Raw genomic sequence first — 18,261 nt, forward strand, 5'->3', positions numbered from 1 at the left:
GCAACACAGACAAGATTGATGTTTACAATGTTTAATGGAGACAGATGATGCTACAATTATCAACATCTGATTTCCATCCTCCATTTTCTGTTGATGTTCAGCACACTCCACTTCCTTGGACCCGCAGCCTTCTGCTCCCAAGGCAAGTGATAGTAGTTCTGCAACAGAGACAAATGTTTCATCCTTGTGAAAAAAACATTTTCATGTGAAAAATCGTACCCCATAATGTGACATTGTGGACTGCATTTTTCTACAACTCTCATCATTACTGCAGCTATCAAGAAGGTCTTTAAATTCACAAGATGTCAGCCTACTTAGCGTTCGTCGGTCTTGCAAATATCCAAACGAGAGTAGTCAGTGAGGCAGATGGATGACCCTTTTAAAGTCAGTACTCCAGCTCTACAAGACAATGGGAGGAAAGTCGAAAATGAAGGTGGTGTTATAAGGAAATCACTTATCCTCAGTGACAGGAGGCCAGTGTTCACCCTGGTGGTGTGACGAGTTGCTGGTGATATCCCAAGTCCTACAGTAATTCAGAATACTCACTATCAACATAACAGGAATGATCACAGCTTTGTTTGATGGACCTCAACAGGATTTGGCTGTTAATCCAAGGCACTTCTCAACCTCTGTCAGGATCAACCCTAAAAAGGAAATACAAAAAAAATATTGTACTACAATACAGCAAGCCCTTAAAGCTCTCAATGCTACTGTCGAACCAGTTCGACAGAGTTTGTCACTACCAGTGTTGCTACTGTCGAACCAGTTCGACAGGCGAATAGCATAAGGACACCCACAAAAAAAACTCGCCATATCTATTTACCAAGAAGGCTTTGCGTTACATTTAAATTACGTATGGCATGCATAAATGCTCAGCTTGCTCAATATCAAAACTTTCAGTAGTGTATTTACCTCAAAAAGAAAATATCGCGAGTTTAGAAAGTTTCAGCCAAACTTCGCGGCACACAACTACCACAAACGGCCATTGTTGACTTTTGGCACTTCACGCTGATCGGCATGCAGTCCGATATTTTCTTTATAATGTTATGATTTTTCACAATCGATCATAATTTATTGTTTGCCGACGAAAGGAACACACTCAAGTTCCTTAATTTCTAAAAATTAGCAATTTTCGAAGTAATTAATTATAAACAAAAACAATCTGAATCGTAACATCATCGATTGGATGAAACTTGTGCGATCATGGCAACGGCGGTAAACAAACAACTCCACATGCATAATGATCCCGTAAGACTATTATAATAATTTTGTTACATCTAACTTCATTTTCTAGAATTATTGACACGAATGTATAAATCTGTGTAAAAAAATATCATTTTTATAGAGTTTTCAAATGATTTCGTTTGATAAACTTTCGGACACATCAACAAGCCGACAAACGTCGGTGATACGTTTGGGCGTGGCCTAACTCGCGATTTGTGTAGTTGAATAAAGTCAACAAACACTGCAAATAATGACAAATATTGGATGATACGCAAAATCTGAACTGTTATACATTCTAGGTAAATCATGCAATAGCAATATAATGCAGTTTACGGAAAATAATCGAAATACTTGCAATTTTTCCTATCATTTCTGAAACCGGAAGCACGTACCGCATGACACATCGAAGCAAAATATGCAAAAGTTGGTAAGCGATCATAAAACAAATTCCGAAATAGATTCAAATTCAAAAGAAAATACATAGTTTACTTTTTTCGACATTTGTTTACTATTTATTGATCTGGATAGCAGTCTTCACTCCTATTTGTTTCATATTTATACGTGATTGCCGCCGATGCGTAACATCAAATTTGTAAGTCTAAATCCGAAACCGTAAAGGATTCCGCGCTCGATGATTTTAAAATTATTTTCTGAAAACGACGACAGCGGAGAGCGATTTAACATATTAATATGCCATAATAATAACAACAGAAGATTGTTATTGGTCTGTCATTGCAAGAAGGACAATTTAGAATAAAAGGATTGTTTTTAGAACGTTTACTCCCCCTCCCCAATCTTCAGAACGGATGGAAGTAGGTACTCACGTCGACTGGATAAATGTAGGGCCTATGTGATTTTGTACCCAAAACAAAATTGTACCCAAAGCACTTGATGATTTTGTACCCACTAAACTAAATCCTTTTGATCATATTTATTTTTTCATGTTTATTGCAAACAATGAGCTGAACATTATGGTAAAACATTTCATCAATAATATGACTAACCTAAATGTACGTGGTCCTTGAGTGTAGTCAGTCCACATTGGCACAACTCAAATTGACTGATTGTGATAGGAAAGTAATAAATTCTTGTCACTAGAGAAGAGGCCAGTAAATTGGTAAACCGTAAGGTAATTGTAGATCTAGCGTTTTGACAGAAAAGTGATAATAAATTAACTTTTTTCATATAAAAAGCAATGTGTAAGTTTGAAACAACAAAACTGTAATACAAAAATATTTTGGGCACAAAAGCACATACCTGTTTGGGTACAAGCTCTCAAGACATTTTACGTACAAAAAAGCACATTTCAAATGGATTTCATAGAACAATGAGATAAAAAAAACATATCTAATCACATTTAAACAAGTATTTGTTTACGTAACCAAGCTCAGGTAGACGGCTCATGTTTTGTCCTAAAAGTAGAAAAAAAATATGGACACCTCAGAAATGAGGGCTTTTAAAGTAATAATTCAGTCTAACTTGTCAGATGGTTTGATATTGGTCCATCAAAGAAAAATCCTTAGGAAATTTAATAATTAATTTATGACACAAAAAATTTGAAGCACTAATCCTAAGATTATTCAAGAAAGGACAAATGTGGGTTTTTTGTTATTGCAAATGCTTTTGTTTTCGGCATTTCTTGTTTCATGATGGCAAGGGCACTTTTATACACACCAACTGAGGAACCTGTGACACACCAGCTGATTAAGTTTGATACTGTGATTGCATATACAAGTGAAAAACAGGTTTGCAGCAGTACATGTATGCGAAAATTAACCACATAAGGTGAAATAAAGTCAGGGGGTGTGGCTGACAGGACAAAATACATCTGACAAAGGTAATCATGTATACAGGGACATTTCTTTTCATTCCACCCAGAAGGCTGAGAGACACAAAGAACATAAAGACCTATACTGACTGTATATTCAGAAACCCATCAAAATGATTAAGGATGTCAGATCCAAAGCTGGTGATGATCTGCATTTATTTAGAATTTTTGTACATTATATTGACTGAAGACGAAAACCTGTTGATCACATTTCACAATGGTTCATGTTCCTTCAGGGGACATGCATGAGTGTCACTGTCAAGCACACGAGAGCATACTGCAACAAACCTGGAAAGTCCTGCCACATTAATTACACATTATTTCATTGGTGAGAACCCTGAAAAAATACATAAGGTAGGATATTTCAATGTACATTTCTCCAACCGAACAGAACTGCAAGAATTGTCAATGTATGTATATGTGCCCTATTCCTTTTTCAAAAGATAACATTCTCTTATAAATATATGGCTAACTCACCAGCTAAGTGCCACCCTGGTTCTTGTGATTAAACAAACAAAAATATCATGTTCTGTTACAAGAAATTAATGTATCGTATTCATATTACAATTATATTTAAGAATTAGTTTTTTGGAAACAAACAACTTCATACACATGAGTTGTGTATGTATAGGTTCATATAAGGATCTTATCTATTTCTATATTATTTTATGAAATATTAAACTTAAATAATGACATCAAATGGTTACTTATTCACATAATTTATGTTCAGGTGAAAGATGACAATTGTTGAATAAAATATGTTTAAACTAAAGATAATAATTAAAGTCTGATCAGTTACACTGTGCTGATGCATTGACCTGTTGACCAATATTTAGTATCCATACACATAATCATTGTGGAAAAAATAGATACTAAATATATCTTAATATTTTAGAAGCTGTGAACAGATGTATATAATTAAACATTAACAAATCTATCATCAATACGCAATCATGGCGGTCTCTATATTGATGGAATAAATTTTAAGATGATCCATGAATTGTTGTAAAATCATGCTAGATCTAGAATCGATAAATGTATTAAATTATAAAAGGAAAAAATATTTAAATATCCCACATTTAATTAGAAACTAACACTGAAAATATGTATATCGTATTTTTTAATATATATATTTACATCACCCACCTGCGTATATCCTACCATATTCGGCATCGCATGAATGCTATTTTGAAACACGTTTTGTCACGCCTATTATCGCGCACCTGTTGTGGGGTGTGATCGTTGCCGATCGACGATTTCTATGGACTTATTGCTTCAAACACATAATTATTATAGTGAAAACAAAGTCATCAACATGTACATCGCAGATACATGAATCATATCACTTTATATTCAACGTAACATGGAATGGTGAGCCTTATGTATCAACAAAAGTTCAAATAAAAGATACCGAGAAACTTGCATGTGGCGTGTTTCCGGGTCACGGGAGCATGCAAGGTCCAACGGATTAAAAAGTACGTCAATTATATCGTGAAAATCACTTTGTAATTTCATGTTAGTGGCGATTACTGATAGTATGTAGTGATTTGTGTTTATTCTTTATAATACAGGCGAAATATTTCAAAATTGACTGTAATTGTTTTGTTTCGAAAGATTATCAGCAGACTACCCCTGTCTGTGACATCACATCCGGTGACCTTTGCGCAAACTGAAATATTGCTGTCAGAATTTACGATCTTTATTTTCATTTTTCTCTCGTCATATTAAACGGAAAATGACAAATGAAACAATCTTCGATTAAGAAGATAGTCAACTTTCGCCAAGTTATAAACATGAAGACAGTGTAAACTTTGTTGATATTAAAATAGCAATAAGTTACGACGAGGTCGGGCGAAGCGCGCCATGTTTGATGTTCGAACGTCTGCTAGCATCATGACATGGTATTTGTGTTTTCGTATATCGTAAATATTCAACCAAAACACTTGAAATAAGGATTGGTGAATATTCATGAGTCATTTATTGTTTCCTGCAAATTTGATAACGTGACATGTTAGATTAACTCGAATGTTCGTATTTCTGCAACTGACATGGTGACCTCGAAAATTTAGTTTTTTTCTGTTTAACGTTTTGATAATAAATTTACAGAAATGGTTCATAATTTACCACCGCGCTGTTACTTACCAATAAAAAACATCGAATTTATACTCAGTTAAAATTAAGATATCGGTGATCTGATTATTGAAATCAATTAGCACAAATTTAACGATTTAGAAAGGTTCCTAACATGAAACGTAAACCACCTTCAATATCGTAATTCAGGCAAGATTACGAAAATTTACAAATTTTGTGTTCGTTTTGGTCTTAACCTTGGTATGATTGAAAACATCAGGATTTTTTTACATAGTAATGTGTATTTTTCTGTCAGGAATAAATGTGCAATATATTTCTTCAATTGGCCCTTGTATAATGAAGCACCAGCTGTTTGAAATCACCCACCCTCTTTACATCGCCTTATGCTAAAATTAATCCAGCAGGCAGGGCCAAGAAGTCTGAAAACAATTCAGCAGGCTAAAGGTTAAAAGAAATCTTGTGACAAAAATATGTATAGCTACCAATGATCAGATGTTCATTCTGTTGGAATGGTTTTGTGATTACTGCCTACACAAAGTGCATCAAGAAATGATGCAACAACATAATTTTTCAGTAACAAAAATGAGCTAATGCAGCTGATCCAACTAAACAGGTGGCTCAAGAATGTGAGACCAGAGTTACCAAGGAAACAGTTTCAGATGTGACAAGCTTGAATTAAGTTTCATATAAACTGCAAAGGCAGAACAATGACCTGTCCATGATAATTTGAAATAGGCTTGTAATCCTCATTTCCTATGACCAAGCAGTGTCTTGGCTGTTAAACACCTTCAAGAGTGTTTATCTCACCTGGACAGTATCTGCATTCTCAGCTGAACTCCTCATGACCAGGATGAACACCTTTCTTGATAAACCTGCAAGTGTGAAAAACATGCTTTACATATGAACTTTCAGAAAAGGACATATCACACAATCGATTACACTGAACTACTTTACAAAGAGCATCATCATATTTTTAATTAATTTGAAATTACATTTGCACTGGATGAAATGACAACTTTTTATTATCATTATCAAAGTTAGAAATATTTGGCATTGTGAGCTGGCTTGCACAAGAAATCATGTCCTTCAGATGGAAAGGCGAACAATTGTGGAAAACAACCCAATGAATACCTCCAATACAGATGCAACAGAGGTGAGGTTACAAATGTGCAAGCATTATATCAACTGATGCAGTGACCAAAATATTTATGAACAAAGCAATGAAGAAATGAAATCAACACATTTGCCTGTAACTTGGAAAACAACTCCTCCGATGTTGATGTCGGCCTCAAGATTCCACAATCACATGGTGCAAGGGAAACCTTCCCTTGAATGAGCGGTCTACCAAGTAATCTCCCTTGAATGAGCTGTCTACCAAGTAATCTCCCTTGACTCAGGTGTCTACCCAGCCTCTATTTTAATAAGTCAAAGACACACACAACATCTACTGCAGGAGGCCAAGCCAAGAGATTCTAGATGTTACTATACAACATCTGATAATGGTGTTAATATACTGCTACTCTCACATGTCAAAGTCCCAGACAATGATAAACAGCATAATTGTTATACGACATGAGCATTTCATTTACCTCATTTAGCAGTGAAATTAGCATGGAGGACAAAATAGCAGTAAATTGCTGAAAACCTTGCAACTGGGAGGAAAAGGAAATGGTATCAAAGCAAGTGTATTAGAACTTTAAACGAGTAACATGAACATATTGCCCGTTGTCAAACATTTGAAAGACAATAGAGCATCTATTAAGTTTAAGCTGATAACACACATGACAAAAAACATGACACACAGCAAGGAACAAGTTTCCTCACCAAGACATACTTACTCCACCACCAGAGGAAGACAGTAACATCCAACCGCCAACGTTGTACAATCAACTCTACGTTGAAAAGCATGTAAACTGTCTGACAGCATATGACCAAATCCACATTAACTGGCAGCAAATGATCAACCATTGACATTTGCCAAACCCTCTTCCCAGTGTTGTTCCTCAAGGAATATGACTATCCACACACGGTGAACACTTTCAACATCCAAATGGTATCATTTATCCCAAAAGCATCACAATTGGTTATTGTTCAGAGAGATGAAAATTCCACCAAGATGGAAACTAATCGTCTGTAGACTGGTGCTTTATTCAACATCAACATAGTAACTTGTCATATGAAAAGAAAGTAATATAGACACATTATTCTGGACAAAATAATCTCCAGTTGATACCATTCTCGGACTGTTTTGTCAACTGTGAAACAGTGACTTGGCAGTATTAAAAATTGAAAAAAAACTACCCTATGTACCACTAATCATTTCTCATTGAGTAACACAATCGGGCAAAAAGCAACCTAATTTAAAGCAGTCTCTAATCTTTCGGATTAAAGAATATTGATCTTGAAAACTCTGAATTTGAAGAAAACTGACCTCCACTATGTCACTATCTCCACAAAGTCTTCACACATCACAAAAAAGAAGAAAGTCTTTCTACTAAGCATAAAGCTACTGAGTGTCCATTATTGGTACATCTACTTGCACAATACAATCTATCATCCAAACTGTTAATACAAGTTCAATTGTCTTATCTGCCATACAGAGTCAACATGGAATTAACTGTAATGCTGCTTCTTCAATACTCAAAACACATCAGTGTAACATTAAAAACAGCATTTCTCTGAAACAAAGTACAAAACAGTTCACTTGAACCATGAAATCATCCCTTCCCCATGGTTTGAACAACTTTCTCAGCAGTGATGACATTCTCAGGACTTGGTAATGGCAAAGTGTGGACTAGATGTTTTGCTGACCATTCATGGCATACTCGACGAAACATTCCACTAATAAGTACTTCCAGAGTCTCCAGGAGAGTCCCAAACAGAAGCAGCCAATGTTCTGTCACCCAAACAGCATGTAACAAGATTATAAATTTGTCAACACAAATGTTTGATCAAACCACCGACATTACTTTTGAAATTCCGAGTCGAAAAGTGTCTTGATTGCTAAGCAAGTCAGGGAAATGTACAAACTTCAAATCCATCTTCCTGCATTACATAAAGAAAACTCACAACACTCTTTCAAGACTCATATCAATTTAGTTATAAGAGACCAACAATGATAGTTATATTGCAAGAAAATTGTTCTTCGTCAACCAAGCCCCTTCCTGTTCATAATATCAATACACTGCTGACCATGAATTCATATTGATTAAACCCCATGCCAATGGCTTGCCATGCAATGGAAGCGACTTCCACAATAAAATCTGAATTCAACTTACATCCTTTCAAATTATTTATTAATACCGTATGACAATACATTGTTTCATAAAAACGACTGATAAAACTACTGATGACATAATAAAAAATCTTAGAAGTATGAAAATATTCAGTGACTGAAATTAGTATCAAACCTTGATCCTGATCATCACATTCACAGCACATAACTTTAACAATGAGACAAGACATGAGACTGAAGAACTATTGACTGAATGAGTAAAGAAAGTACAATATGAATACAGTGAGGTCGTAATTTCTCCTCAGAAATTGATAGCAATCTGTTGTTTCAAAAACAGTGTACGATTGTCTCTCAAGAACGTTTGTGAAACACAACTTTGCACAGGTAAATCGAGCCCAAAAGAAAGATTCTGCCACGATATGCCGATGAACTGCTATATCAATGTTGATGTCACATGACCCAGGGGGTACGTACATGTGATTCTGGTGCACATATTCAACCTTGGTAGAGACGCACACAGATTTCCCGGCCATCACAGTCAGCACGGTTCATGCTTGCTGAGAACTGGGTCAAGGATTAACAACAGTTACTTTCAAAAAACACTTTCTGGGTTGGATTTGTTTGTTAGTTTATTGTTCAATGCCGCACTCAGCAATATTCAAGCTATATGACAGCGGTCTGTAAATAATTGAGGCTGGACCAGACATGAGGCTGAAATCATGAGCATTGATCTATGCAACTGGGGATATGATGACATGCATCAACAAAGTCAGCAAGCCTGACCACCCAATCCCGTAGTCGCCTCTTACGACAAGTTACGGGTTGGAAAACTAATGAACAAGAGGTAAACTGAAAACAACTTATAACCAGGGCACATGCCTGTATACAGGGTTTCATATTACCGGTACTAAACAAGATACAACACCAATGTATGCAAAATCTTGAATATTGTTTTACACATTGGTAACAATTACGTCTGGGACAGGCAATTCCATAGAAACTAGCCACACCTTGGGGACTCTATGGCATATAATCAGCAAGGGTGCCGTTGTACAAAACAAACTTACACTATGACTGTTATAAATCTATGTTGAGGACATGAGTTTACCGTCACCTAAGGGCTAAGATCGCTTTGTACAACAGCACCCAGGTCACACATTTTAACCATATCATCCTCATCGTGAGGTCTCCTGATGAACTACATGTTAAAAAACTGCTTAACGTAGCACAATATGAAAGGACTTAAGGTCTAAATGGAAGGTGAATTATCCAAATATAGCATAAGCATGATCAGACACACACTTTACAAAGGATACAGATTGCTCTCTGTGCATCATCGGCATTGCCAAACCGAACCAGCCCCACGCCCGTGGATCGGCCATTCTCCTTCTCAATCTCGGCATACTTCACATCACCTACAAATAAAACAACTTGGTCTTTCAGAAATGTCAACAACAGAGGAGCTTTAGTGCTTACAAACAAGAGCATTTCAATTAGTATCACTATCAAGCTTATAACAATTACAACAGAATATATCTTACCAATACCCTTGAACTTTTGTCTCAGTGCCTGCCATGAAAATGAGTATGGTAGCTGAAAAAGAGAGTAGAAGTAAGGTTACCAATTTAGTCTAACACAGGGACTGTAATCGATTTACTTGGCTTGTAAGAAACTACAGCAATATAGTGTTCCTTGTGTGGAAAAACAGGGCTCGCCCATCTTTAAAACATATAGTACCTGAATATAGTTTTGAAATATAAATTCCATTTCACGTAAGGAAACAGCAGCGTCAGAAATTGGCACTAGTCCTGTAGTCCTTGCCAAACTGCACAAAAGTTACGGTATCATAAAGACTAGTAAACATTTGCCATTTTTAAGGGTCTTGCTATATGTTATCATTAGTTATAAGGACTAGGGGACCAAAATTGGTAGTTTCTACTGCTGTACAGTCAAGACAGTTTTCAGATACTCACATTCTTAACAATGATTGTGCAGGCATCTGGTCTAGTTGAGCGGGACTTGTCCCCTCGGTCACTGTATCCAGATCCCATACTGCCGCCTCCCATATTGGAGTTTGAGTTGGAGCCCCAGTTGCCACCCATGCTGCTCTGGCCCATCATGTTGGTGCCCGACATTGCACTCATGTTGGACATGGATCCAGTCATACCCATTGAGCTGCCGAACGAGTCGCCCATTCCGCTGGCTGATCCCATCTTGTTGTTGCCCATACCACTGAAGTTATCCGACATGCCTGATCCCATGCCAAAGTTGCCCATGCCAGTCCCCATTCCCATAGATCCTGTTCCCATGGTGTTCCCCCCCATACCTGTTCCCATCCCCATGCTGCCTCCGACTCCTGACATTGTCCCCATATTGCCCCCCATGCTGTTCATACCTCCCATCCCACTGTTCATGTCAAGCCCCCCCATGGAACCCATGTTACCAAGACCACCCATGCTTGTCCCCATGTTGCCCATTCCTCCTCCACCCATACCGCCTCCCATGTTGCCACCCCCCAGAGACTGAGCCCCCATACCTGTGCCCATCCCACCACCCATTCCTCCTGTCATACCACTACCCATCCCACCACCCATACCACTGCCCATTCCCATGCCACCTCCCATCCCCATACCACCTCCCATCCCCATGCCACCTCCCATGTTGCCCATCCCTCCCATGTCTGCAACACAACAAGCATGACGATGAAACAACAATGCTGATGTCATTACAACCATAGAAGATTTAACAGATGGGAGTGATCACACTTAAACGTGAAATGAGCTTTGTTGGAAGCACTCAAAAAACTATCCACCACACTAAAGAAAGAAATAGTACTGTAAAACAGTAGCAACAGCAGGATTAGTAGTTCCAGATGTAATGCTGTACCCTTATATATAAATAAAGGAGTGATTTTATAAAAGTCTGCCTAGAATGTGAGCTGGGCCAGACAAAGCAAGCCACAGATAGTTAAAGGTACAAAGACATTATTTTGTGTGAACATAAGTCACCAAAATTTGAAATGTTAAAAAATTCAAGAATCACTGAGACTTACTGGACATCTGTGGGTTATTATGCAAAGGCATTCCACCGGCACCAAGACCCATACCAATTGACTTCAAACCAGCTGCAACATAAATAGTTTCTCAATGAACAAATTGTTCCATTTACTATCATTTAATTCATGTCATCATTCCAGATCAAGCCATATTTTAGACCACTGGGATACATATCTAATTGTCCTCAAAAGTTTAAATGTTTTTTGTAGTGAAAAATGAAAGTCCTCTTCAAAATGTCCTAAGGCTATTTATACTTACATCATGCAATAAATAAATCACATTCATGATCAATATTAATACCATGTACTTACGTGGAAGTTTAGGCATGGGTGGAGGCTGGTCTTCTTTTGCTTTGTCCATTCTGACCACCATGTTGCGTTCATACAACGTTTGACCATTAAACATAGCTGACATAGTTAAGGGAAAAAATCATCATAAAATCATCATAAAATCATTCAAATAATTCTAAAATCAGTCATGTCTAATACATTTAACAAGGAGTTATTTGTTTTCTCTTAACACATCATCATGTACCCATTCTGGGTTCAATATACTGCATGACAAAATGACAATTAAAAAAATCACCAAAGATCATATAACCATGACCAGGTACATGTAAATGACTTCAAAACATCTCCAGAAAAGTATTCTAGGAGCTTCACACAGACCATCATTCTATTTAAAAGACAGCAGATGGATGTGAACATGACTCAATAAAATTGTATAACATGCTACAAGATCTCAGGGATGTACAAGTACATGTATCTTACAGTTATTTATTATAAATGTCATTTATACTTATCCTGACAACTTCTCATTTGCTTACCTCTTCTTATCCCAAAAGGTAGTGGAAATGCCCTGTGCTGTGTTATCAGAGAACAGAAAAACATCTCACCCAAATGCACCCCTCTCACACGCAGACGCACAGGAACCATGTGACCAACCTGTCCGACTCATCTTTCTCCCATCATTCTTAAGTTTAAATCACATCAGGGAGAGCTGGGACGGCTGGACAGGTGCTTCAGCGTATGAGTTAGCATATATGACATTGATTTAAAAATTCATATTTCACTTATCCTGACTTATACTAATTAGCTTGAAACTCACACCTTGATGTGTGGTTCTGACATGGTCTGTTCTGTAGGAACCCCATGTGAATGTGGTCAGACATTTTCTAGGCTCTGTTGTTTGTTCTTCGATGTCTGTAGTGGGGTAGCACCTCCACTGACCAATGGGAGTTGGCCATCAAGCCCTGGGAATGAAGAAGTCCAGCTGAAACTGAACTGACGTGATCGGAAACAATTTTTTTATTCTTTTACAGGCAATCAGCTCAGTCATTCTGAGGATTCTTCTAGGCAGTCAGCATGGCTTCAATAATGGAGCATGACATGGAGAGGCCAAAGAAGTAACTACTTTTTGAGTCGGACATCAAAGTATAACTTCTGATGCTTCGTTCAGGTTTACTGTTGTGCACAGGTGTCTTTTTTCCAAGAGGAGGACAGTTTATGGATGATAACTTTGTCTGGTTGGATGGTTTGGATTATGAGCACAGAAAAGAATTTCAAAGCAGCTCGCTAGAGTGAAAATAGGTGTGTGTGAGCCAGACAGGGGGGTCACGTGGTTCCAGTGTGCCTGCACGAGAGAGGGGTGCATTCGGGTGAGATGTTTTTCTGTTCTCTTACAGCACAAGAAGTTTCCACTACCTTTCGGGAATAAGAAGAGAGAAGCAAATCAGCATGTGTCAGGGTATGGAAAAATTCAAGTTACCTTGATTGCCATTGATACAGACATCGATACAAGCATGTTTTATAGCAACCTGAACAGTGACCGTCACCTTTGATATTGACAAAAACATTTCCAATGTGAAGGATACAAATTGCCTGTACAGCTTCGAGAGGCATCTCAAACTCCACCGTTCCCATGCCACGGCTCTTGCCTTCTTTGTCTGTCTTGATTTCAGCCTTCAGCACATTACCAGCAAGTTTGAACACATCCTTTAACTTCCTCCATGTCACCTTGTAGTCAAGCTGAGGAAGAAATACAGAAATAACCACCTTGTTTGGTATTTAACTCCATATGTACCATTAGTGGACTATTTCAAAAGAAATATATGAAACATATCATAAAATTTACAATAAACTGATACAAAGGTACCATAATGTCCCAAAGTTAAGATGTTTTAGTTAATGCTTTATTTAGTTTAGCCATTTATACGTTTTTGTTGTCCAATGATGATATGTTTTTACATTTTTCTGACACTTGTCTACTTACATTAGCAACAAACACAGTGTTGGTGACTGGTCCCTCGATTCCTAATTGCTGAAGAGTCTGGTTGTCTAGTCCATGGGGCATCATACTTCCACCCCCCATGTTTCCCATCATTCCCCCACCCATACCTCCTCCCATACCCATGCCACCCCCCATACCTCCTCCTCCGCCTCCACCACCCATACCCATTCCTCCTCCCATGCCCCCGCCCATGCCTCCTCCCATACCTCCACCGCCACCCATACCTCCTCCCCCGCCCATGCCTCCACCCCCGCCCATGCCTCCTTGCATCCGCATGTCATTTTCACGTTCCTGGAAAATAAAATAGTTATGGAAGACATCTTTCAAATCAACCAATGGTGCAAAAAATCACAATGTCCAGCAAACATTTATATATCAACATTCTTCCAAATTATCACAAGTACGCTAGCCCCCATACTACTAAATAAAATTATGCTGTGGGCAAATAAAAATCTCATGGCAGTCCTCATTAACTAGAAGCATTTGAAGCAGCGATAGAAACTAACAGTTTTTATCCACTAGCTCTTATTATGATAACATATAGCAAAAAAACCTTAAAAAGGGTATATTTCTACTTGTCCTTAGGATATCTTTAAAATTGGACAGTTTGGCAAGAACTATAGGACAAGTAACAATTTCTAACACAGTTGAGACCAATAATTCTGAATCAATTCCCGATGCTTCAATTTGGCTACAAGTTGGAACATAATGAAACACAGAAAAGGTAAACATAGCAGATAGTTTTGTCTTGTTCAAGCAGGTAGCTACAAACAAGGTGGTATCAATCATGAACAGTCAGCCATTACTGGAAATACACACTGATCCAATTTACAACAAAAAATCAATGTTGTGTATGGATTATTCAAGAAGAAAATAGTGAAAAGGCATACAAACCTCACGGACAACCATGAATCTGTCCTTCAGCTGATATCTGTGCATGCTTTCTATGGCTTTCCTAGCCATTTCCTTGTCTTTGAATTCCACCACACTGGAAAAACGGATGTTGCCAATGTCAGTTGAAATTTATATGCATGCTACAACTGAATTTGTGTAACGACTCACACGGTCATCCTTTTACATCTAATTGGACTCATAGCATTCACACTGAATTATCATTTACCTCCATTTTAGATTGTTGTGTATAAAATACAGATTATTTGACCCCCCTTTTAATATTACATGGACCCCACGGTTTTCATTTTCATTTCACATGCTGTTACACATATATCATTAAGTTCAAATAGTTCATAAATTGGCCATAAATGTTGCTGTCTCAAAATACAACAAATCAAGCAGAGTGACTTGCTTCTTCAGGAAGGCCAATAGACATCTGATAAATATTGATATCGTCACTGCATGATCGTAACATAAGCACTTACCCTACTCCTTTAGGTTTCCCATCCGGTAACTCAAAAAGTTCAACATATGCAACCTCTCCAACTGAAATGAAATTATTCAAATGTTACAGAGAGATCACAATAATTCAAAAACCATTTTGCCTTTTAACCCGTTTCAGTTTTAACTTCTAAAATATTTAAGTCTAGTAGATTTTTGTAAAAGATGCTCACTGTCTTGATTATTAGCTGAGCAAGCTCAGCTTCAAGATAAAACATTAATTGAAAAACTAAATTAACGACCTCGTCTCTCTCAAAACGATAACATTTATTGCTTAATCAGTTAATATAAATGTTATTGTCAAAAATTTGAATAATTAATTCCTGAGACTGACCTTCCTTTCTGAACAAGTCCTTGATATCCTGCCATTTCATCTCATATGGGATATTACTAATGATCACTCTCTTTGAGATCAGGTTAACAGGACGACGCCTTTCACGGTCCCTATCACGGTCACGTCTCGGTGAACGGGACCGGGACCGTCTGACTGGTGACCTTGACCTAGACCGCCGCAGACTGGAGTTGGAAAGAAAGCAATATTGTAATGAGTTACCAATTCGGAAACAAAAGTAACATTTTTTAGAACATAAGACTTGCAGATGTTAATAGTAATTAATCATTACTTATACCATGTATACCATAATTATATAACATAATTAAAACATAATGTTTTATGATTAAACACATGGTAAAGTGCTTATTACCAAAGATTACCTTTGACAACTAGGACACAAACTACAAAAACTACAAATGTATAATTTCCCAAAGAACACATAAAATATGAACACTGTGTGTAATTCCTTCCAACACATATTTTCCTTGTATGATGGAATAAAATTTTGACAGATCTGGGAAAATGCACATTAACTGAAATAATTGTTTCATCCATGACAATTGCATTTATGATGCTACCCATTTAGTTAGACCTTTCTTTACTATTTTTGCTCCTGGTATCACTTTGCTAGCCTGGAGGTTACTTTTTATGTAGGTTTATGATAGGGCACATGATGAATTTAGACATTTTCAGAGTGAGTTGAAATGCATCAGTACTACTGGCAGTACTGCTGTGTACCCTGCCTATAAACTACAGATTCATGTGCCCTCAGATGTAGTCCTATGAATGTATGCTATATATGAGGACTGTATATTAAAGAAGTATGGCTATATCGCAACACAACCCAGAAGTTTCAAAATTCCTGCCCTCTAAATGTTTGCAATACCAGATGAGTACAGTTCAACAACATGACTGTGTAACAAACCACTCGGGAATAATCCACCTACATGATGGCAGCTTGTAAACAATCAAGTTGGCCAGACAATCTAATAATTACTATTGGGAACAATGATCCACCCCGTCAGGACATCAGCCTGTGCCAAAGACTTTTAAGTCTTCTAGCCCCAATATGACTCTAAGCATCACTTCAGTAAAGTTTAGGGTTATTCTATGGACTCACCAGTTGTGCTTACTAGAGTGAACAGAATTTACTAACCTGGTCTTCAGAATAGCAACTGAAGCCACACACTGGGGACAATAACAGGCTATCAACTAAGTCACAGAATCTTCCCAGCCGATTAATTTGATCACCTGTTATGACAAACAAGGCTTGATTGGGTGACACCGAGGGTATATTATGGGGAAAACAAACTTGCCTCCTCTAAGTGTTATCGACATACGCCGAAATGTGGGTCTACACGTGCTTTGGGGTGCCTAATCTAACATAGAATTTAGTGGTGTCCATATAAACGATGAGCATGATGATGGCTGAAGTTTATTTTTCTTTACACTATTTGTATAAATGTATAACATGTATAAACAAGCTAATAATACTATTTTCAACTATCTACACCCATGGCCACAAGGAAATGATATATTCTTTGTTGAACCAGTGTCGCCATTTTCGGTTTACGAGGGGACCCAGTGCCCCAATTTTCGTGCACGCAAATCTAATTTGTTTACGTACAGATACATGAATTATGCAAAGCAAAGTCGGGGCAAATAGATCTAGAGTAATGTTCAATCTTAATGTTACCTTTGGCGATCAGTTTTAACATCCTGATCTCTCTCAGAATATCCTTCGTTGTCGAAATCAGCCATGGCTTCTTCTCGGTTTCCAGAATGTAGCCTCGTTTTCAATTGTTGCGAGAATCGACAGTTTCCGTCAACATTCGTTCGGATAATCTCGTGTACGAGGTCATTTCTAAACCCTTCAATCACTTCAGATTGCAAAACTTCGATTTGCTGCAGAATGAGGACTAGCAATGTTAAATTAAAATAGAGAGAATTAGATATGATCGTTTTGAAACTCCTTTAACTAAACAAATTATCTTTCATGTAAATATATCATCTCACTGCAATATATGCCAAACAGAACATAAACAGAAAAGAAAGGTGTATTTCAATGTTTTGTTTTCATTAAGGCTTTACAATTAGACTGGATATTCTAAAATATTATTAAAACTCGAAAGAGTTTTTTTCTGGTGTATTTCGAAAAACGATCGCACAAAAACATGAAAACTATATGAACACAAACAGTCCATTCCTGACAAATTACACGTGACGTATTTCAATCAAACGTGATTCGAATGTAGTGATGACTGCTCTTTTGAAATTATTGTTTATCTTTGGTCTAGGAAATAGGTGATACATGTAAATAAGTGTCTATAAAATGTTTGGGGCAATGATGTCACTTCCAATATTGTGTGACGTCAAAGCTTAGGAATCTGCTATAGGTAAGGTCGTAATACATACGCATAATCTGTGCAAAATGTGGCCTTGTGAAAGATTTCGCTCGTCTACCCGAAGACCCTCCGGGTTTGACTCCCTCCAATTGGTGCAATGTGTGATGTCCAATCATGTTGTCCCCCGTCATGATATTCACTCTCACTCACTCCAAATGAGGACTACATTTTCTTCTTCTTTTTATCTGCTTGAGGGACGGTCGGGTAGCCTAGAGGTTAAAGCGCGGATGCTCGTCACACACCCGGGTTCGAGTCCCCACATGGGTACAATGAGTAAAGCCCATTCTGGTAACCCCCGCCGTGATATTGTTGGAATATTGCCAAAAGCGGCGTTACAACATGCCAACTCACTCACTTTTTATCTACTTGACGCTGCAGTTTCATTACTAATACATAACTCCTCT

At 37.6% G+C, this 18,261-nt stretch overlaps 1 protein-coding gene across 2 annotated transcripts; it reads right to left on the minus strand.

The window, feature by feature from the left end:
* Positions 1-26: 26 nt before the first annotated feature.
* On the minus strand, positions 27-17,254 carry LOC139451060 (myelin expression factor 2-like). 2 transcript variants are annotated; one of them, XM_071232940.1, is made up of 15 exons: positions 17,149-17,254; positions 15,453-15,634; positions 15,103-15,163; positions 14,618-14,711; positions 13,706-14,014; positions 13,308-13,461; positions 11,746-11,841; positions 11,431-11,502; positions 10,352-11,058; positions 9,920-9,971; positions 9,695-9,793; positions 8,853-8,935; positions 5,951-6,015; positions 547-644; positions 35-158 (listed from the first exon to the last, which is right to left on the minus strand). In XM_071232940.1, exons 1-12 carry the CDS (start codon positions 17,211-17,213, stop codon positions 8,874-8,876), a joined length of 1,953 nt encoding a protein of 650 aa, XP_071089041.1. In that variant the 5' UTR covers positions 17,214-17,254; the 3' UTR covers positions 35-158; positions 547-644; positions 5,951-6,015; positions 8,853-8,873. The 2 variants fall into 2 exon arrangements, with proteins under 2 accessions (XP_071088996.1, XP_071089041.1); XM_071232895.1 differs by having other exon boundaries at positions 27-158; positions 5,951-8,935.
* Between the last annotated feature and the right edge of the window lie 1,007 nt (positions 17,255-18,261).

The sequence above is a fragment of the Haliotis cracherodii genome, unplaced genomic scaffold, assembly GCF_022045235.1.
Source record: "Haliotis cracherodii isolate W230 unplaced genomic scaffold, xgHalCrac1.p SCAF_1, whole genome shotgun sequence".
Taxonomy (NCBI): Eukaryota; Metazoa; Mollusca; class Gastropoda; order Lepetellida; family Haliotidae; genus Haliotis; species Haliotis cracherodii.